Source organism: Tachyglossus aculeatus, chromosome 21 (assembly GCF_015852505.1).
Source record: "Tachyglossus aculeatus isolate mTacAcu1 chromosome 21, mTacAcu1.pri, whole genome shotgun sequence".
NCBI classification, from domain to species: Eukaryota; Metazoa; Chordata; class Mammalia; order Monotremata; family Tachyglossidae; genus Tachyglossus; species Tachyglossus aculeatus.
Genome location: NC_052086.1, coordinates 12,286,614 through 12,309,658, shown reverse-complemented (window position 1 = coordinate 12,309,658; position 23,045 = coordinate 12,286,614). Strand labels below are relative to the sequence as shown.

Sequence of the window (23,045 nt, the reverse complement as noted above, 5' to 3'; positions counted from 1 at the left end):
CAATTATTTTATTATTATTATTATCTATTCTATTTTATTTTGTTAGTACGTTTGGTTTTGTTCTCTGTCTCCCCTTTTAGACTGTGAGCCCACTGCTGGGTAGGGACTGTCTCTAGGTGTTGCCAATTTGTCCTTCCCAAGCGCTTAGTACAGTGCTCTGCACACAGTAAGCGCTCAATAAATACGATTGATGATGATGATGATGATGAGACGAGCCTAAAGTATCTGGGCCTGAGGGAGGGCTGAATATCAGTTGCTTAAAAGAGTCCAAGACCAAGTGAAGAGATGAAACAGAAAAGCGAGGGCTGAATATCAGTTGCTTCACCAAGTGCAGAGGTGAAGCGGAAAAGCGGTCGCAGCCGGAGGTGGAATTGGGGACTGGATTAAGAGGCATCTCTAGATGTTGCCAATTTGTACTTCCCAAGCGCTTAGTACAGTGCTCTGCACATAGTAAGCGCTCAATAAATACGATTGCTGATGATGATGATTTCTTCCGGACTTTTGTTCGGCTCCTTACCTCTTCCTTCTCTGGATGGCGGTGCACGCCACGCTGGCGATGAAGACGACCGCGACGACTCCTATAAGGACGCCGAGGCCGATAGCGACGCCTTGGAAATCCGCCCCTGCCAAAAAAAAGTGGAGAAGTGGTTTTTTCCCGAGGCCCAGTACGCAGAAAGGCCGTTCTCCCACTCTTCAATCAATCAATCAATCAATCGTATTTATTGAGCGCTTACTACGTGCAGAGCACTGGACTAAGCGCTTGGGAAGTACAAATTGGCAACATATAGAGACCGTCCCTACCCACCAGTGGGCTCACAGTCTAAAAGGGGGAGACAGAGAACAAAACCAAACATACTAACAAAATAAAATAAATAGAATAGATAGGTACAAATAAAATGAATAAATAAATCCTCACCTGGCCTCTCCCTGAGGTGAAGGGACAGATCATCATCATCAATCGTATTTATTGAGCGCTTACTGTGTGCAGAGCACTGGACTAAGCGCTTGGGAAGGACAAATTGGCAACATATAGAGACGGTCCCTGCCCAACAGTGGGATCATAACTCAGGGAAAAGGCTTTGGGAAAAGGAACCCTGTCCACTCCGCCCCTTTGATCGGAGGACATTCCCGGAGAGCGGTTTGGAAGAATGGAAGGGATCCCGTAAGCTAATTTCTGTTTCTTCTGTTGGTGGGCTTACCGACTTTGACATATCGCTCTTGGACAGTGCTCTGCACACAGTCGGTGCTCAGTAAATAGCCACAAACACCGCAGTGTCAGCTGTGTGACTCTGGGCAAGTCGCTGAACTTCTCTGTGCCTCAGTTACCTCCTCTGTAAACTAATGGTGGCATTTCTTAAGCGCTTGCTATGTGCAAAGCGCTGTTCTAAGGGCTGAAACGGGAATGAAGACCGTGAGCCCCATGTGGGACAATCAGATCACCTCCCCAGCGCTTAGAACAGTGCTTTGCGCATAGTAAGCGCTTAAAAAATGCCATCGTCACCATCCAGCCGGTACATTTTAGGAGTGGGCTACCTCCTGGACCGGGGCCGGCTTCAGAAGGAAGGGAGCGAGGATGCCCCGCGATCCTCAGACCCACCATTGTCCGAACCGCTCACGCGAAAAGTGGCGAAGCCGCACGGCCGAGTGGAAAAAGCACGGGCCTCGTGGATAGAGCACGGGAGGCAGAAGGACCTGGGTTCGAATCCTGCCTCTGCCACCGGTCTGCTGTGTGACTTTGGACAGGTAATGATAACGACGGCGTTTATTAAGCGCTCACCACGTGCCAAGCACTGGGGAGGCGACAAGGCGACAAGGTGATCAGGTGGGCCCGCAGGGGGCTCACGGTCTTCATCCCCATTTTCCAGATGAGGGAACTGAGGCCCAGTTGCCCAAAGTTGTTGGCAGAGCGGGGATTCGAACCCATGACCTCGGACTCCAAAGCCCGGCCACTTTGCACTCCAGTGCAAAGAAGTGCACTTCAAAGGCACTTCTCCGGGCCTCAGTTACTTCATCTGCAAAATGGGGATGAAGACGGTGAGCGCCGTGTGGGACGGGGACTGTGTCCAACCCGATTACACACAGCTGATGATTGGCGGAGCCGGGATTTGAACCCATGACCTCCGACTCCAAAGCCCGGGCTCTTTCCATTGAGCCACGCTGCTTCCCACAGCGCTTACGTACATATGTGTAGTTTATTTTAACGACTGTCTTCCCCTTTTTATTTGACCATGTTCTTTTTCCAGCGCTTACTGTGTGCCAGGAACTGTTCTAAACGCTGGGGTAGATACCAGCTGATCAGGTTGGACACAATCCCTGTCCCACATGGGACTCACATTCTTCATTCCCATTTTACAGATGAGGCAAGTAATAATAATAATAATAATAATGGCATTTATTAAGCGCTTACTATGTGCAAAGCACCGTTCTAAGCGCGTGGAGGGATACAAGGTGATCAAGTTGTCCCACGTGGGGCTCACAGTCTTCGTCCCCATTTTACAGATGAGGGAACGGAGGCGCAGAGAAGCGAAGCGACTTGCCCAAGGTCACACAGCAGACATGTGGCGGAGTCGGGATTCGAACCCACCACCTCTGACTCCAAAGCCCGGGCTCTTCCCACTGAGCCACGCCGCTTCTCAAGTGAGGCACAGAGAACGCGCCCAAGGTGACACAGCAGATGGGTGCCCCTTCCATTCACTCACTCATTCGATCGTATTTATCGAGCGCTTACTGCGGGCAGAGCACTGTACTAAGCGCTTGGGAAGGACAAATCGGCCACCTACAAGAGACGGTCCCTACCCCACGACGGGCTCACAGTCTAGAAGGGGGAGACGAGCAACGGAACAAAACACGTAGACCGGTGTCAAAACCGTCAGAATAAACAGAATTATAGCGATATGTACCTCACTGATAAAATAGAGTAGGAAATAGGTACAAGTGAAATAAATAGAGTAATAAATCTGCATCAATATATACAAGGGCTGTGGGGAGGGGAAGGAGATGGGGCGGGAGGGGATGGGGAGGAGGAAAGGAAAAAGGGGGCTCATCATCATCCATCGTATTTATTGAGCGCTTACTATGTGCAGAGCACTGTACTAAACGCTTGGGAAGTACAAATTGGCAACATCTAGAGACAGTCCCTACCCACCAGTGGGCTCACAGTCTAAAAGGGGGAGACGGAGAACCAAACCAAACATACTAACAAAATAAAATAAATAGAATAGATATGTACAAATAAAATAGAGTAAAAAAAAATATGTACAAACATATATCCATATATACAGGTGCTGTGGGGAAGGGAAGGAGGTAAGATGGGGGGGATGGAGAGGGGGACGAGGGAAAAGGAAGGAAGGGGCTCAGTCTGGGAAGGCCTCCTGGAGGAGGTGAGCTCTCAGCAGGGCCTTGAAGGGAGGAAGAGAGTGAGCTTGGCGGATGGGCAGAGGGATTGGGGGCATTCCAGGCCCGGGGGATGACGTGGGCCGGGGGTCAGTCTGGGAAGGCCTCCTGGAGGAGGTGAGCTCTCAGTAGGGCTTTGAAAGGAGGATGGTAAGGTCCTTGTGGACTTACCTGGCAAGTCACTTAACTTGCTAAACACTGAGCAAGGTCATTCACACAGTCCCTGCCCCTCAAGGGGCTTACTGTCCAAGTAGGAGGGAGAATAGCCATTTCATCTCCCTTTTCCAAATGAGGAAACTGAAACCCAGAGAAGTGAAGTGACTAGCCCGAAGTCGCCCAGCGGGCAAGTGGCTTCCCCTCCACGCAGCACCTGTATATACGTTTGTACAGATTTATTGTTTATTTTACTTGTACGTATTTACTATTCTATATATTCTGTCAATGATGTGCATTTATATGTATATATGTTTGTACATATTTATTACTCTATTTATTTTACTTGTACAGATCTAGTCTATTTATTTTGTTTTGTTAGGATGTTTGGTTTTGTTGTCTGTCTCCCCCTTTTAGACTGTGAGCCCACTGTTGGGTAGGGACTGTCTCTGGATGTTGCCAACTTGGACTTCCCAAGCGCTTAGTACAGTGCTCTGCACACAGTAAGCGCTCAATAAATACGATTGATGATGATGACTGTCTCTATATGTTGCCAACTTGGACTTCCCAAGCGCTTAGTCCAGTGCTCTGCACACAGTAAGCGCTCAATAAATACGATTGATTGATTGATTGATTTAGACTGTGAGCCCACTGTTGGATAGGGACCGTCTCTATATGTTGCCACTTGGACTTCCCAAGCGCTTAGTACAGTGCTCTGCACACAGTAAGCACTCAATAAATACAATTAAATGAATGAATGAATGAATTTAGCTTTACTTCTATTTATTCTGATGACTTGACACCTGTCCACATGTTTTGTTTTGTTGTCTGTCTCCCCCTTCTAGACTGTGAGCCCACTATTGGGTAGGGACCGTCTCTATATGTTGCCAACTTGTACTTCCCAAGCGCTTAATACAGTGCTCTGCACACAGTAAGCGTTCAATAAATATGATTTACTTGTACATATTTATTACTCTATTTATTTGTTTATTTATTTTACTTGTACATATCTATTCTATTTATTTTATTTTGGTAGTATGTTTGGTTTTGTTCTCTGTCTCCCCCTTTTAGACTGTGAGCCCACTGTTGGGTAGGGACTGGCTCTATATGTTGCCAATTTGTACTTCCCAAGCGCTTAGTACAGTGCTCTGCACATAGTAAGCGCTCAATAAATACGATTGATGATGATGATGATGATGATTGAATGAATGAATGAATGAATGAATTTAGCTTTACTTCTATTTATTCTGATGACTTGACACCTGTCCACATGTTTTGTTTTGTTGTCTGTCTCCCCCTTCTAGATTGTGAGCCCGTTGTTGGGTAGGGACCGTCTCTATATGTTGCCAACTTGTACTTCCCAAGCACTTAGTACATTGCTCTGCACACAGTAAGCGCTCAATAAATACAATTGAATGAATGAATGAACTTCTCCGTGCCTCAGTTCCCTCACCTGGAAAATGGGGATGAAGACTGTGAGCCCCCCCGTGGGACAACCTGATCACCTTGTAACCTCCCTAGCGCTTAGAACAGTGCTTTGCACGTAGTAAGAGCTTAATAAATGCCATTATTATTCTTATTATTACCAACTCCACTGTACTGTTCTCTCCCAAGCGCTTAGGACAGTGCTCTGCACACAGTAAGCGCTCAATAAATACGACTGGATGAATGAATGAATGAAACAGCAATGACTGACTATGTTTTAAAAGTACTTAACCCTCAAAACTGTTCCTCCCCCTATTTTGTAGGCCCATAACTTACCCGACTGCTGACCGAAAGTGTCCGAAAGCATGTTCTGAGTGACGGCAAGAGATCCATTGTGCGGTTCCGGGATGACGCCCAGGAGTTTGCACATCAGCGGGTAAATGTGGATGCTGTCGAAGGGTTCAGTCAAGTGATCTTTCTTGAAATCTGGTCCAAAAGCTCGGAATATTGTCTTCATGTCCATGCCCGCGTTATCGAATCCATGATCCCCTTTGTTGACATAGAGTATAAACCGCTGAAGGAAAAGCCAACAGGGATTAGAGTCCCCTGAAAGGACACTCGGTATCTCCTTGGATCCCCGAAGGTGCTGGCAAATAAATATGGTTCCCCCCTCCGCCATTTTGAAGGAAGATTCTCGGAAGTGTTGGAAGGGAATAATAATAATAATAATGGCATTTATTAAGCGCTTTCTCTGTGCCAAGCACTGTTCTAAGCCCTGGGGAGGTTACAAGGTGATCAGGTGGTCCCAACGGAGGGCTCACGGTCTTCATGCCCATTGTCCAGATGGGGTAACTGAGGCACAGAGAAGTTGAGCGACTTGCCCCAAGTCACCCAGCTGACAGTTGGCGGAGCCGGGCTTTGAATCCACGATCTCCGACTCCCAAGCCCGGGCTCTCTCCACTGAGCCACACCGCTCTTCCATTAACCTGCAGATAATTTGGGGAGATAATCCATTTGTCGTCCGTCTCCCCCTCATACCAAGATAAGAATTCCTTGGATACTTGAAGATCTTTATTAAATCTCCCTTCAAATCTCTCTTCTCCAGGCTCAGCAATCCCAGTTCCTTGAATATGTCTTCACAGGATTTGTTTTTACGAGCCTTTAATTATCTTTATCTCTTTCCCCTGAATCCCTTCCCAGTCCTTCCCATTCCTCTTTTTCCACCGTGGAACTCAGTAGGAAGCAGATTAACAGGGCTGAATAGACCGGGAGGAACAATGCAGGATTTCTGCTTTTTGACCATTCCAATTAGGCACCCTAGTGTGTCGCTTGCTTTTTAAACTAAAGAGCTAGTTTCTGATTTAGAGAAGCAGCATGGCTCGGTGGAAAGAGCCCGGGCTTTGCAGTCAGAGGTCACGGGTTCAAATCCCGGCTCCGCCACTTAGCTGTGTGACCTTGGGCAAGTCACTTCACTTCTCTGGGCCCCAGTTCCCTCATCTGTAAAATGGGGATTAAGACTGTGAGCCCCTCATGGGACAACCTGATCACCTTGTAACCTCCCCAGTGCTTAGAACAGTGCTTGGCACATAGTAAGCGCTTAATAAATGCTATCATTATTATTATTATTATTAATATTTAGGGAACACTTGTCACCCCTATGATTTGTAGACTTCCTTAAAAAAAATCCACTTAACCGTTAAATTAGTTGTCCATCATACTCCCACACACACACATATGGCGTGAGAGAGTGATAGAGAGGGAGAAGGAGGGGAAAAAGAAGATGGTGAGAGAGGGCTTGAGAAGAAGAGACTAAGAGTGGAGGAAAGGAAGAGGAAGAGGCCGTGTTTCCGCCCTCCTTAAGAACTCCAGGGATTACCCACCCGCCTCCATATCAAACAAAAGCTCCTCACCGTTGGCTTTAAAGCACTCAATCGTCTTGCCCCCTCTTACCTCACCTTGCTACTCTCCTCCCACAAATCAGCCCCCACACTTTGTTCCTCTAACACCAAACTACTCATGGCACCTCAATCTCATCTATCTCGCTGCTGACCTCTCACTCACGTCCTTCCTCTGGCCTGGAAAACCCTCCTTCCTCATATGTTGCCAACTTGTACTTCCCAAGCTCTTAATACAGTGCTCTGCACACAGTAAGTGCTCAATAAATACGATTGATTGATTGATTGGTAGTCATCAGGCTCCTTCAAAGCCTTATTGAAGACTCATCTCCTCCAAGAAGCCCTCTCTGACTTAGCCCCCTTTCCTCTTCTCCCACTCCCTTCCGCCTCGGTCCAACTTGCTCCTTGTACATACTTATTACTCTATTTATTTACTTATTTTATTTGTACATATTTACTCTACTTATTTTAGTTTGTTAATATGCTTTGTTTTGTTCTCTGTCTCCCCCTTCTAGACTGTAAGCCCGCTGTTGGGTAGGGACCGTCCCTAGATGTTGCCAACTTGTACTTCCCAAGCACTTAGTACAGGGCTCTGCACACAGTAAGCGCTCAATAAAGAATAATAATGATGGCATTTATTAAGTGCTTACTATGTGCAAAGCACTGTTCTAAGCGCTGTGGAGTTTACAAGGTGATCAGGTTGTCCCACATGGGGCTCACAGTCTTAATCCCCATTTTACAGATTAGGGAACTGAGGCACAGAGAAGTGAAGTGACTTGCCCAAAGTCACACAGCTGACAAGTGGCAGAGCTGGGATTTGAACCGATGACCTCCGATTCCAAAGCCCGGGCTCTTTCCACTGAGTCCCGCTGCCTCCCCAAACAACTAAAAAATACTAATTATCCACCCACAGCCCTTCTTAGACTTATATATCACTAAGAAATTTAACAAGATCCCGCATCTGTAACTGAATTGCTTCTGCTCAGTCAAAACTTGATGGACCGAAAAAATAGGGGCAGAGATGTAGATTCGTTTAAGTATTTTTGAAATTCTTTCTAGTTAACGCTGTTAGACAAAAAAAGCAGTCTTTCCTGTAAAGACTTAATGTCAATACTAAACTTTTAGAAGTAGTAATGCGGCTTTCCATGCTAGTTTATTAAAATAAAACACCTGTTTGCCTACTTAGTGACACCCAGGCACTCAGTCATAATCCCCTTAATTTACTACTTAATAAATACTATTGAATGAATGAATGAATCCCCTCTCCCAGCCCCACGGCACTTAAGTACGTATCTGTTATTTATTGATATTACTGTCTGTCTCTCCCTCTAGACACGTTAGCTCACCGTGAGCAGGCAATGTGTCTGTTTTATCGTTATATCGTACTCTCCCAAGTGCTTAGTACAGTGCTCTGCGCACCGTAAGTGCTCAATAATGTGACCGACTGAGTGAGGAAAGTGCGGAGAGAGAGAGATGGAGAAAGAGGAAGAAAGAGAGGGAGAAAGGGAGAGAACTTTCCTTTGGATTTGAAGACTATACTGCTGACAGTGAAATTTTATCCATGTGGCTCCCAGGACAATTGGCAAGCCATTCCATCCTTTGGGAATGCAAAGACGGCTTTTTGGGAGACTGATGCCGTTCATTCAGTCATTCATTCGATCGCATTTATTGAGCGCTTATTGTGCGCAGGGCACTGTACTGAGCGCTTGGGAAGGACAAGTCGGCAACCCATAGAGACGGTCCCTACCCAACAACGGGCTCACAATCTAGAAGGGGGAGACAGACAACAGAACACAAAGTGTAGACAGGTGTCAAAATCGTCAGAATAAATAGAATTCTAGCTCTATGCAATTGCAACTTGGTTCCTAGATACAGTTCCATATGGGGAACATTGTAAAACTGATCCAGTCAGTGTTTCTTCACCTCGAACAGGTTTCTAAAATTTGTAAAAATGCTGGCGCTGATTTTAAACTAAAAATGGAGGGAAAACCGGTGAGAGCGGAAAAGCATGACCCAATCCGTTGGACGGAAGTGGGCAGATTCCAGGAATCTGGAGGGAATCAAATTAGTCATTTGAGGAAACGCAGCGTGGCATAGTGGCACAGTGCTAAGCGCTTAGTACAGTGCTCTGCACACAGTACGCGCTCAATAAATACGACTGAATGAATGAATGACAGAGCACAGGCCTGGGAGTCGGAGGGCCTGGGTTCTAATCCCGGCTCTGCCATTCATCTGCTGGGTGACCTTGGGCAAGTCACTTAACTTCTCTGTGCCTCAGCTACCTCATTGGTAAGATGGGCATTAAATAATGATAATAATAATAATAATAATGATGATGATGGTATTTGTTAAGTGCTTACTATGTGCCAAGCACTGCTCTAAGCGCTGGATACTACTCCTTCCTACTTACGTGGGCTTGGGAGTCAGAGAACGTGGGTTCTAATCCGGCCTCCGCCACTTGTCTGCTGTGTGACCTTGGGCAAGCCACTTACCTTCTCGGTGCCTCAGTTCCCTCATCTGTAAAATGGGGATTAAGACTGCGAGCCCCACGTGGGATGACCTGATTACCTTGTATCTACCCCAGCGCTTAAAACAGTGCTTGGCACATAGTAAGCACTTAACAAATGCCATCATTATTATTATCAGCGCTTAGAACAGTGCTTGGCATTCATTCAATTGTATTTATTGAGCTCTTACTGTGTGCAGAGCACTGTACTAAGTGCTTGGGAAGTACAAGTCGGCAGCATATGGAGACGGTCCCTACCCAAGTTGAGGGAGGAAGGAAGGGGAAAGATTGGGGGAAAGAAAAGAAAGTTGAGGGAGGAAGGAAGGGGGAAAATTGAGGGAAAGGAAAGAAAGGTGAGGGAGGAAGGGAGGGGGAAATTGAGGGAAAAGAAAGAAAGGTGAGAGAGGAAGGAAGGGGGAAAATTGGAGGAAAGAAAAGAAAGTTGAGGGAGGAAGAAAGGGGGAAAATTGAGGGAAAGGAAAGAAAGGTGAGGGAGGAAGGGAGGGGGAAAATTGAGGGAAAGGAAAGAAAGGTGAGGGTGGAAGGAAGGGGGAAAATTGGAGGAAAGAAAAGAAAGTTGAGGGAGGAAGGGAGGGGAAAGATTGAGGGAACAAAAAGAGAATTGAGGGAGGAAGGAAGGGGGAAAATTGAGGGAAAGGAAAGAAAGTTGAGGGGGGAAGGAAGGGGAAAAATTGAGGGAAAGGAAAGAAAGGTGAGGGAGGAAGGAAAGGGGAAAATTAAGGGAAAGGAAAGTTGAGGAAGGAAGGAAGGAAGGGGGAAAATTGAGGGAAAGGAAAGAAAGTTGAGGGAAGAAGGAAGGGGAGAGAAAAGAAAGTTGAGAGAGGAAGTAAGGAGGAGAATTGAGGGAAAGGAAAGAAAGTTGAGGAAGGAAGGAAGGGGAAAGATTGGGGGAAAGAAAGTTGAGGGAGGAAAGGGGAAAAAGAAAAGAAAGCTGAGGGAGGAAGGAAGGGGAACACTGAGGGAAAGAAAAAGAAAGCTGAGGGGGGAAGGAAAGGGGAAAATTAAGGGAAAGGAAAGCTGAGGGAGGAAGGAAGGGGGGAAATTAAGGGAAAGGAAAGCTGAGGGAGGAAGGAAGGAGGAAAATTGAGGGAAAGGAAAGAAAGGTGAGGGAGGAAGGAAGGGGGAAATTGAGGGAAAGGAAAGAAAGCTGAGGGAAGAAGGAAGGGGAAAGAAAAGAAAGTTGAGGGAGGGAGGAAGGAAGAGGAACACTGAGGGAAAGAAAGTTGAGGGGGGAAGGAAGGGGGGAAATTGAGGGAAAGGAAAGAAAGTTGAGGGAGGAAGGAAAGGGGAAAATTGAGGGAAAGGAAAGAAAGTTGAGGGAAGAAGGAAGGGGAAAGAAAAGAAAGTTGAGGGAGGAAGGAAGGGGAACACTGAGGGAAAGAAAAGAAAGTTGAGGGGGGAAGGAAGGGGGAAGATTGAGGGAAAGGAAAGAAAGTTGAGGGAGAAAGGAAGGGGGAAAATTGAGGGAAAGGAAAGAAAGTTGAGGGAAGAAGGGGAAAGAAAAGAAAGTTGAGGGAGGAAGGAAGGGGAACACTGAGGAAAAGGAAATAAAGTTGAGGAAGGAAGGGGAAAGATTGGGGGAAAGAAAGTTGAGGGAGGAAAGGGAGAAAAGAAAAGAAAGCTAAGGGAGGGAAGGAGGGGAAAGAAAAGAAAGTTGAGGACGGAAAGGAGGGGAAAGAATCTTAAGGCTAAGAGGCACGAATGGGGAGGGGAAGGGAGAGGAAAGGAAAAGTAGGGGAGGGACACTGAGGAAAAGTAAAGAAAGTTGAGGACGGAAGGGGAAAGATTGGGGGAAAGAAAGTTGAGGGAGGAAAGGGGGAAAAGAAAAGAAAGCTGAGGGAGGAAAGGAGGGGAAAGAAAAGAAAGTTGAGGATGAAAAGGAGGGGAAAGAATCTTAAGGGTAAGAGGGACGAATGGGGAGGGGAAGGGAGAGGAAAGGAAAAGTAGGGGAGGGAGCAGCGGAGGGGGTGGGGAAAGGCGAAGGGGCAGGAAAGCGGGTCCCGGTGGGCTGAGGGGGGGAAGGCGAAGGCCTTCAAACAATCAAGCAACAGTCCTACGCGATGGTTTTGGCCAAGAGAAACTTACCCCAACATGAACTTACCCCATTGACACTGTAACCAGAATCACCATAAAGCAAGATTGGCAGAACCCGGTCATGCCTGGCAAAATGGAAACGCTCCGGAAAATCTTCTTTCTTGTACACGTGTAAGTTGGGGTGCGCGTTTTTTAAAGCCTGGTAAATGCTCTCTTCCTTCCCCGGTTTGGGCAGAATCATGCCAAAGCCTCCATAATCCACTATATCGAATTTCACCAGGTCCTTGAACTGGATGTAGTTGGATAATTGAATTTCGCTGACCTCAGGCTGCTTTTTGACCGTGGTCATTCCGTGATCTGACGTGACGATGACGTTAAGCCTGTCCTTCAAGCCAGCCCTCTCGATAGCGTCTACCAGGTAGCCAATGGTTCGATCAATCTGTTGGATTATAAGCCGTCTTTGTTCTGTTTCCGGGCCCACCGCGTGTCCCACGTTGTCGGGCTCGCCGTAGTAGAGGGTCACCAAATCGAATCCCTCCTCGGCGAACCAGTTCATAACGATGTCGATGTTCTCCCGCCACTCCGTCTCGTTGCTGTCCGGGTGAGTGAAAGACTCCACCAGGGACCTCTGGACGGCCTCGCCGCTGTAGTTAGCGCCTCCGCCCGGGTAATGAAACGAGGCCGTTTTCCTCCCCTGCAGATTTGAGGAGATGTGACATGGAAGAGTCATTCCTCTTCACCACCCTGCCCTCAAAGAAGCGCTGACCGAGTTACTGAACTGTAAACTCCTTGAGGGGCAAGGTATCATGTTTAGTTACTTAGAGAATCAATCAATCAATCGTATTTCTTGAGTGCTTACTGTGCGCAGAGCACTGTACTAAGCGCTTGGGAAGTCCAAGTTGGCAACATCTAGAGACAGTCCCTACCCAACAGTGGGCTCACAGTCTAAAAGGGGGAGGCAGAACGAAACCAAACATACTAACAAAATAAAATAAATAGAATAGATATGTACAAGTAAAATAAATAGAGTAATAAATCTGTACAAACATATCTACATATATACAGGTGCTGTGGGGAAGGGAAGGAGGTAAGATGGGGGGGGAAGCAGCGTGGCTCAATGGAAAGAGCCCAGGCTTTGGAGTCAGAGGTCATGGGTTCAAATCCCGGCTCCGCCAATTGTCAGCTGTGGGACTCTGGGCAAGTCATTCATTCAATTCATTCAGTCGTATTTGTTGAGCGCTTACTGTGTGCCGAGCACTCTGGGCCTCAGTTCCCTCATCTGGAAAATGGGGATGAAGACTGTGAGCCCCTTGTGGGACAACCTGATCGCCTTGTAATCTCCCTGGCATTTAGAACAGTGCTTTGCACATAGTAAGCACTTAATAAATGCCATCATTATTATGAAGTCACAACTTCTCTGTGCCTCAGTGACCTCATCTGGAAAATGGGGATAAAGACTGTGAGCCCCCATTGGGACAACATGATCACCTTGTAACCTCCCCGGTGCTTAGAACAGTGCTTTGCACATAGTAAGGGCTTAATAAATGTTATTATTATTATTATTATTATTTGCACATAGTAAGTGCTTAATAAATGCCATCATTATTATTAAGTCATTTAATTCTCTGTACCTCAGTGACCTCATCTGGAAAATGGGGATAAGGACTGTGAGCCCCCCGTTGGGACAACCTGATCGCCTTGTAACCTCCCCGGCATTTAGAACAGTGCTTTGCACATAGTAAGCGCTTAATAAATGCCATCATTATTATGAAGTCACTTAACTTCTCTGTACCTCAGTGACCTCATCTGGGAAATGGGGATGAAGACTGTGAGCCCCCCGTTGGGACCACCTGATCCCCTTGTAACCTCCACGGCGCTTAGAACAGTGCTTTGCACATAGTAAGGCTTAATAAATGCCATTTTTATTATTATTATTATTTCCTCCCTTCTTTTTCATCTACTGCATTTGGTTCTGTGACCTGTGGGTAGAGAAGCAGCGTGGCCCAGTGGAAAGAGCCCGGGCTTTGGAGTCAGAGGTCATGGGTTCAAATCCCTGCTCCGCCGCTTGTCAGCTGTGTGACTTTGGGGAAGTCACTTCACTTCTCTGGGCCTCAGTTCCCTCAGCTGTGAAATGGGGATGAAGACTGTGAGCCCCCCGTGGGACCACCTGATCACCTTGTCATCTCCCCAGCGCTTAGAACCGTGCTTTGCACATAGTAAGTGCTTAATGAATGCCATCATTATTATTATTAGGGAAGCAGCGTGGCTCAGTGGAAAGAGCCCGGGTTTTGGAGTCAGAGGTCATAGGTTCAAATCCTGGCTCCAGCCGCTTGTCAGCTTTGTGACTTTGGGCAAGTCACTTCACTACTCTGGGCCTCAGTTCCCTCATCTGTAAAATGGGGATGAAGACTGTGAGCCCCTCGTGGGACCACCTGATCACCTTGTCACCTCCCCAGCGCTTAGAACCGTGCTTGGCACATAGTAAGCGCTTAATAAATTCCATTATTATTATTATTATTATTACTTGCCTATGTGACCTTAGATAAATCACTTTGCTTCTCTGGGCCTCGGTTTCTTCATTTAATGTCGTTTCTCTCTCCCTTTTAGGCAATGAGCCATATGCGGGGCTGGGACTGTCCAACTTGTACTTCCCAAGCGCTTAGTACAGTGCTCTGCACACTGTAAGCGCTCAATAAATACGATTGAATGAATGAATGAATGAATCATGTATCTCTGCCCGTTCAGAGTACAGTGTTGGCGCATGGTGAGACTTGACAAATGCCTTATTATTAATGATGACAATTCCCACTGAATCAACAGTTATTAGAGGGTGATTTTCCCATATCATGAGGTTTCCCAAGAGCACAGCACTTGCATTATCGAAATCCCTTTATTCAGGCCTATAAGAAGAGGTGGAATCAAAGCAGCGTGACTCAGTGGAAAGAGCCCTGGCTTGGGAGTCAAAGGTCTTAGGTTCAAATCCCGGCTCCGCCAATTGTCAGCTGTGTGACTTTGGGCAAGTCACTTCACTTCTCTGGGCCTCAGTTCCCTCATCTGGAAAATGGGGATTAAGACTGTGAGCCCCCACCATGGGACAACCTGATCACCTAGTAACCTCCCCAGTGCTTAGAACAGTGCTTGGCACATAGTAAGTGCTTAATAAATGCCATCATTATTATTATTATTATTGTTATTATTAAAGACAGCCCGAAGTCAAGGTAAGGTCATTCCGTGGGCCAGAAGGAGCAAAATGGGAGCTTTCTCCAGAAAACATTGTGGTCAATTTCCAGCCGAGCCATTTAGTGGCAGAGCCGGGATTAGAACCCATGACCTCCTGGCTCCCAAATCCGCGCCCTATCCACTGCGCCACGCTGCTCCTCTGATCGATGGGCGAGGCAAGGAGCTCCCCTCAAGAAGCTTTCAGTCTCGTAGGGGAGAACAGGAACCACCGGAGGAAGATGGACTGAGGGGAGGAGGAAAGAGAAACCGAGGCAGCAGAGCTGGGCAGCTTGTTTCAGGGATGATTAAAGGGTGGCAGGCCTGGTGACAGTGAGCCAGCGGGAGCAAGGCGTGAACACCAAAGCGAAGGAGGAATTATTCACCTTTGGATGAGGGGGGCGGCAGGCGGGGGAAGTAATTAGGATTGATGGAGTGCAATTTTAAAAAATTGAAACCCTGGGAAACGCGGGGGGGGGGGGAGAGTGTGGAGAGGGCGGGGCAGAGAGAACAGTTTAGAACATCTTCAGCCTCATGGCTATTTGCTGAGCATATGTTTGTACATATTTATTACTCTATTTATTTATTTTACTTGTACATATCTATTCTATTTATTTTATTTTGTTAGTATGTTTGGTTTCGTTCTCTGTCTCCCCCTTTTAGACTGGGAGCCCACTGGTGGGTAGGGACCGTCTCTATACGTTGCCAATTTGTACTTTCCAAGCGCTTAGTCCAGTGCTCTGCACACAGTAAGTGCTCAATAAATACGATTGATGAGGATGATGATTTCTAGCCCACGCCTCTTCCCGTCATGCTCTCCAAGAGATCTCCAAGAGCTTCAGGAGATGAACTTCCCGGGAAAAGGGCCAAGAGTTCAGACCCCAGTGCTTAGTACAGTGCTCTGCGCACGCTAACTCATCAGTGGAAAGAGCCCGGGCTTTGGAGTCAGCGATCAGGGGTTCAAATCCCGGCTCCGCCAATTGTCAGCTGGGTGACTTTGGGCAAGTCAACTTCTCTGGGCCTCAGTTCCCTCATCTGTAAAATGGGGATTGACTGTGAGCCTCCCGTGGGACAACCTGATCACCTTGTTGTAACCTCCCCCAGCGCTTAGAACAGTGCTTTGCACATAGTAAGTGCTTAATAAATTGCATTATTATTATTATTATTATTATTATTATTATTATATATGGTTGATTGATTGGTTAATTGAGTCTACCTGCTTCTGGGCTGTAATCCACAGGGGCAACACCCCATTGTCCCACCACTCAGTCTTGTTCTGCGTCGCTTTATAGGAGAATTTCCTCAGCGTCTCCGTGTTAAACATCATGTTGTGAATGACTCCGTGGTCTTCGATCCAGCGTCCTGGAGCGGGAAGGGAATTCAGTCATCATCCGATCGGATTGATTGAGCGCTTACCGTGTGCCGAGCACTGGACTGAGCGCTTGGAAAGAACGGTACAGCGACCGGCTTCAGATGGTAAGCAACTGAGGCAGGGGCCTCAGAGCGTTCAGCCGGAGAGGGAGATGGGGACCCGGAGGGAATGCAGCGGCTTTGGTTCGGGGATTCCTATGGAGAATCAATCAATCAATCAATCAATCGTATTTATTGAGCGCTTACTGGACTAAGCACTTGGGAAGTCCAAGTTGGCAACATATAGAGACGGTCCCTACCCCACAGTGGGCTCACAGTCTAAAAGGGGGAGACAGAGGACAAAACCAAACATACTAACAAAATAAAATAAATAGAATAGATATGTACAAGTAAAATAAATAGAGTAATAAATATGTACAAGCATATATACATATATACAGAAACATTTTTAGGTGCGAGGATTCGGGAGGAATTCCAGAGGATGTCATAGGGAATGGGAGGGGAAATAAATATATGGCCAACCGTGGCAATATATCAACCGTGACCCAGAAGAAGGATATTTACAAGAATATTCAGCAATTATCATTAGTATCGTTCTATTTATTGAGCACGTACTCTACGCCAGGCCCTGTACTAAGCGCTGGGGTGGATACGAGCAAATGGGGTTGGACACGGTCCCCGTCCCACGTGGGGCCCAATCTCCATTTTACAGATGAGGCGACTGAGGCCCAGAGAAGTGAAGTGACTTGCCCAAGGCCACACTGCGGACAAGTGGCAGAGCCGGCATTAGATCCCACGACCTCCGAAACCCAAGCCCGGGCTCTTCCCACTGAGCCACGCTGCTTCACCCCGCTGTTTGCACATAGTAGACACCCAATAAATTAGAGATTGATTGATGAGATTAGAAATGAATCAAGGAAGGCCACCCGGAGGAGAGGTTAGACTCCCAGGCCTGTGTTCTAACAACTATAATAATAATAATGATGGTATTTGTTAAGCGCTTACTATGTGCAAGGCATTCATTCATTCATTCAATAGTATTTATTGAGCGCTTACTATGTGCAGAGCACTGCACTAAGCGGTTGGGAAGCACAAGTTGGCAACATTAAGAGACGGTCCCTGCCCAACAGTGGGCTCACAGTCTAGAAGAAAGCACTGTCCTAAGCACTGGGGGAGATACAAGGTGATCAGGTTGTCAATCAATCAATCAATCGTATTTATTGAGCGCTTACTGTGTACAGAGCACTGTACTAAGTGCTTGGGAAGTACAAGTTAATCCCACGTGGGGCTCTCAGTCTTAATCCCCATTTTACAGGTGAGGGAACTGAGGCTCAGAGAAGTGAAGTGAGTTGCCCAATGTCACACAGCAGACATGTGGCGGAGCCGGGATTCGAACCCATGGCCTCTGACTCCAAAGCCCGGGCTCTTTCCACGGCACCATGCTGCTTTTTTAGGGCATGCTGCTTCTCTAACAGTGCCTTGGTTTATAGTGAGCGTTTAGCCCACTGTTGGGTAGGGACTATATATGTTGCCAACTTGTACTTCCCAAGCGCTTAGTACAGTGCTCTGCACACAGTAAGCGCTCAATAAATACAATTGATTGATTGATTAAGAAATACTGTAAAAAAGAAAGGAGAAAAATAGGCTGCTTTGGCGGGAAGTTCCAACCAGAGAAAATAAAGGCTGTTGCTCTCTGAATGAAGAATTTGATGAGGAGAAGAAGCAGTGACGATTCTGTCTCCTCCTTTAGATAATAATAATGGCATTTATTAAGCGCTTACTATGTGCAAAGCACTGTTCTGAGCGCTGGGGAGGTTATAAGGTGATCAGGTCGTCCCACGTGGGGCTCCCAGTCTTCATCCCCGTTTTCCAGATGAGGTCACTGAGGCCCAGAGAAGTGAGGTGACTTGCCCAAAGTCCCACAGCCGACAAGTGGCGGAGCCGGGATTGGAACCCATGACCTCTGACTCCAAAGCCCGGGCTCTTTCCACTGAGCCACACTGCTAGATTGGAATCTCCTCATGGGCAACTCTGTCACGTTGTGCTTTTCCCGAGGGCCGAGCACACACAGGCAGTGCACAATAAATACCATTTATTGACTGGCTGCGGGGGAGTTGGGGAGGTTAAGTCATTCATTCATTCAATCGTATTTATTAAGCGCATACTGTGTGCAGAGCACTGTACTAAGCGCTTGGGAAGTCCAAGTTGGCAACATCTAGAGACGGTCCCTACCCAACAGCGGGCTCACAGTCTAAAAGGGGGAGAAGTCCCTGACTAATGGGCTCTCTTCACCTCCACAGTGTTCCCTGGTACTGGAAATAATAATAATAATAATAATAATAATAATAATAATAATAATAATAATGGGATTTGTTAAGCGCTTACTATGTGCAAAGCACTGTTCTAAGTGCTGGGGAGGTTACAAAGCGATCAGGTTGTCCCACATGGGACTCACAGTCTTCATCCCCATTTTACAGAGGAGGGAACTGAGGCCCAGAGAAGTGAAGTGACTTGCCCAAGTTAGAATAAACGAAGAACCCATCATGAAAAGGACTGAGAAAACACTTCCAAACCATTCAAACTTCACCAGACCGACAGCAAAAACGGTGATGAAAACCCACATCATGAAAAGGACTAAGAAAATCCTTCCGAAACCACTCAAACTCCACCAGACCGACAGCAAAAACGGTGATGAAAACCCACATAATAATAATAATAATAATAATAATAATAATAATAATGGGATTTGTTAAGAGCTTACTATGTGCAAAACGCTGTTCTAAGGGCTGGGGAGGTTACAAAGCGATCAGGTTGAACACGTGAAGCTCACAGTCTTCATCCCCATTTTACAGAGGAGGGAACTGAGGGAAGGAGTGGCAGGCCCCTTTCCCTGTATTTCTCCGCCCTGTGTAAGAAGCAGCGTGGCTCAGTGGAAAGAGCCCGGGCTTGGGAGTCAGAGGTCGTGGGTTCGAATCCCGGCTCCACCATTTGTCAGCTGTGGGACTTTGATCAAGTCACTTTGCTTCTCTGGGCCTCAGTTCCCTCATCTGTAAAATGGGGATTAAGACTGTGAGCCCCAAACAGGACAACCTGATTACCCTGTCACCTCCCCAGCGCTTAGAACAGTGCTTTGCGCATAGTAAGTGCTTAATAAATGCCATCATTATTATTATTCAGACTGTGAGTCCCCAGTGGGACAACCTGATCACCTTGTAACATCCCCGGCGCTTAGAATAGTGTTTTGCACATAGCAAGCACTTAATAAATGCCATAATAATAATCATTATTATAAGAAGAAAAGATGCAAAAGAAAAAAACAGGAGCAGGATATTGACATCTATTCTCTTTTAATACAGTGATCGCGTAGTGACTTTACACCTCTCCAATAAAATCTGTCTTCATCCGACAGATGAGTTAATCTCGGAGAGCAGAAAATGTCAGAAATTGATGCAAGTCAATTCCGGATGAATCAGATTTCACAATATTATTCTTGGCTAAGGTCTCGCTACATGGGATTTCCCTTTTCACCCCTGGGGCATCTCATTTATTCGGTTAGATCTGAAATTAGTACTGCCAAAAGTATAATATCAAGGTTTTAGACCTTTGATAGTTTTCTTTTTCCAAACAGGGACAAGGTAGCGTCCTATTTCTATTTGATTCATGGGGGGAGAAAACGGACTGCTACATTAAAACTTCCCGTTCACACAGTATTTGCTTGACCATTTCCTTCGTTTCAATAATATCATTTATCTGCTCTGTTCCTCAATCATTTTGTGATAAAAACCGAGAGTCTGAGGGCCATGTTCACTACTGTTCCTGAGGCTGCAATCGCAGCCTCTCTGAAAGAGACGGAAAAAGAGAACATGTGGGATATATTAAGCTGGGGAAAAAAGAAGTGGCGGATCAGTAAGCGCTCAATAAATACGATTGATTGATTGATTGATTGATTATAGCCAACTGTGTCTCATTAGAGAGGGGATGGAAAGGGGAATTTCGTCAGAGTTCGGAAGAACAGCTGGTGCAGTTGCGGTGACTTTTGACCTTTGAGGGTAACGGCAGATAGTACGCTCAATAAATACGATTGATTATAGTAGGTCCGAGAATGCGCTTAGTGGAACTCAGCTCACCGAGGGCGGTGGTATTTACTGAATGCCTGCCCCTACTTTGCCGTCAGAGTGATGGCTTTCTGTTTTCCCCGGGAAAAATGTTGTGCCCGTGGACGCCGGTTCTGTTGGGCTTTGTCAGCTGACCAGTCCCGCCAATTTTCTGGTGCTTTTCTGCTCCTGTGTGAATTGTACCTATTTTACATGGGTAACTGGGCCATGTGAACTTGTACTTGTACTTCCCAAGCGCTTAGTCCAGTGCTCTGCACACAGTAAGCGCTCAATAAATACGATTGATTGAGTAACTGGGCCAAGTGAACTTGTAATTGTACTTCCCAAGCGCTTAGTACAGTGCTCTGCACACAGTAAGCGCTCAATAAATACAATTGATTGATTGATTGATTGATGTGAACCTATGGAAGAAGAGCTGGCGTAGCAGCACTGGGATAATAATAATAATAATAATAATGGCATTTGTTAAGTGCTTACTTTGTGCAAAGCACTGTTCTAAGCGCTGGGGTGGATACAAAGTGATCAGGTTGTCCCGCGTGGGGCTTACAGTCATCATCCCCATGTTACAGATGAGGCAACTGAGGCTCCGAGAAGTGAACTGACTTGCCCAAGGTCACACAGCAGATATGTGGCAGAGCCAGGATTTGAACCCATGACCTCCAAAGCCCGGGCTCTTTCCACGGAGCCACGCTGCCCTACCATTCTCTTCCCCTCGGCGTGGAAGGTGTGAAAGCAGCGAGTTTGCATTATGGAGTCAAAGTACCAATGAGCCATGACTTCTGGTTCAATGCAGTGAGGGCCAGGAGAAACAGCGTGGCGCAGTGGAAAGAGCCCGGGCTTTGGAGTCAGAGGTCATGGGTTCAAGTCCCGGCTCTGCCACTTGTCAGCTGTGTGACTTTGGGCGAGTCACTTCACTACTCTGGGCCTCAGTTCCCTCATCTGTAAAATGGGGACTAAGATTGTGAGGCCCCCCGTGGGACAACCTGATCACCTGTCACCTCCCCAGAGCTTAGAACAGTGCTTGGCACATAGTAAGCACTTAATAAATGCCATCATTATTATTATTGTTACCCAGGGAACAGTCAAGAGTGGCAGAACCCCTTCATTCATTCATTCATGCAATCGTATTTATTGAGCGCTTACTGTGTGCAGAGCACTGTACTAAGCTCTTGGGAAGTCCAAGTTGGCAACGTATAGAGACGGTCCCTACCCAACAGTGGGCTCACAGTCTAGAAGGGGGAGACAGAGAACAAAAAAAAACATATTAGCAGAATAAAATAAATAGAATAAATATGTACAAGTAAAATAAATAAATAATAAATACGTACAAACATATATACATATATACAGGTGCTGTGGGGAAGGGAAGGAGGTAAGGCGGGGGGGATGGAGAGGGGGACGTATCTGAGTCATTTAACTGTTCGAGATTCTTTTCTTTTTCCTGTCAGCCCTCCAGAGTAAATCTGCCTGTATGCTGTGCCGGTTGTTTTCATCCTGGCTGGCAAAATCCTGTCTTCCATGGGATCCTCTCCAACTTTGAGCCCCGCGCCATTGGGAAGGTTCAGCCCTGTAAGGATTTTGTTGCCGACGGATGCTTCCTCGACATGGACGTTTCACTAACTAAAATAGGAAAAACTACAGTATTTCAAACTGTTCTCAAAGCGTGTAATTAAATCTCATCTCTCTCGGACCTGCACAGTGCTCTGCACACAGTAAGCGCTCAATAAATACGATTGATTGATTGCAGAGCACTACGTGCCGGAAGCCCCGTTCCCTGAATGGGGAGGGGATGGACGGGACCGGAGATACATGGGGGCCGGAGCCGGATTCAGATGAGACGTGAATCAATCAATCAATCAATCAATCGTATTTATTGAGCGCTTACTGTGTGCAGAGCACTGGACTAAGCGCTTGGGAAGTATAAGTTGGCAACGTATAGAGACAGTCCCTACCCAGCAGTGGGCTCACAGTCTAGAAGGGGGAGACAGAGAACAAAACCAAACATATTAACAAAATAAAATAAATAGAATAGATATGTACAAGTAAAATAGAGTAATAAATCTGTACAAACATATATCCATATATACAGGTGCTGTGGGGAAGGGAAGGAGATAAGATGGGGGGGATGGAGACGGGGGCAAGGGGGAGAGGAAGGAGGGGGCTCAGTCTGGGAAGGCCAGATAATACTAATGATAATAATGGCATCTGTTAAGCGCTTACAACATGCCGAGCACTGTTCTAAGCGCTGGGGAGGTTACAAGGTGATCAGGTTGTCCCATGAGGGGCTTAGAACAGTGCTTTGCACATAGTAAGCGCTTAAAAAATGCATTATTTTGTCATTCGTCTACCCCTTCTAGACCGTGAGCCCGCTGTTGGGTAGGGACTGTCTCTATATGTTGCCGACTTGGACTTCCCAAGCGCTTAGTCCAGTGCTCTGCACACAGTAAGCGCTCAATAAATACGACTGTGAGCCCACTGTTGGGTAGGGACTGTCTCTAGATGTTGCCAACTTGGACTTCCCAAGCGCTTAGTCCAGTGCTCTGCACACAGTAAGCGCTCAATAAATAAATACGACTGATTGAAACGTGAACTAAACTGAAGCATCAAGGTGCCACCCGGGACTCCTCCAAGATGGAGGCCACCTGGTCTTTCGCGTAAATGGCTGCCGCGGGGCTTCCCTCAAAAACAGGTGCCTGGCTGCCTTTCTCAAAGATGGGAAGGAGATGGGTTGGAACCGTGGGGAATAAACACTCTCGCACAAAATACCGTACATGACCTTGTTGCCCGTGTCGTACGCACGGTGTGATGAAATGGCAACAGTTTATTGGTCTGTGCCTCAGTTGCCTCATCTGTGAAATGGGAATCAATCAATCAATCGTATTTATTGAGCACTTACTGTGTGCAGAGCACTGTACT

The 23,045-nt window shown here is 46.7% G+C and overlaps 1 protein-coding gene across 1 annotated transcript in view; it reads right to left on the bottom strand.

Moving 5' to 3' along the window:
* Positions 1-1,518: 1,518 nt before the first annotated feature.
* Positions 1,519-23,045, bottom strand: part of LOC119942050 (ectonucleotide pyrophosphatase/phosphodiesterase family member 7-like) — a 32,171-nt gene continuing 10,644 nt past the window's right edge. Inside the window, exons 2-5 of the mRNA XM_038762706.1 lie at positions 15,860-16,005; positions 11,495-12,121; positions 5,308-5,545; positions 1,519-1,586 (exon numbers count right to left, since the gene is read on the bottom strand). Coding sequence (XP_038618634.1) covers positions 1,519-1,586; positions 5,308-5,545; positions 11,495-12,121; positions 15,860-16,005 — 1,079 coding nt within the window. The remainder of the gene's footprint in view (positions 1,587-5,307; positions 5,546-11,494; positions 12,122-15,859; positions 16,006-23,045) is intronic.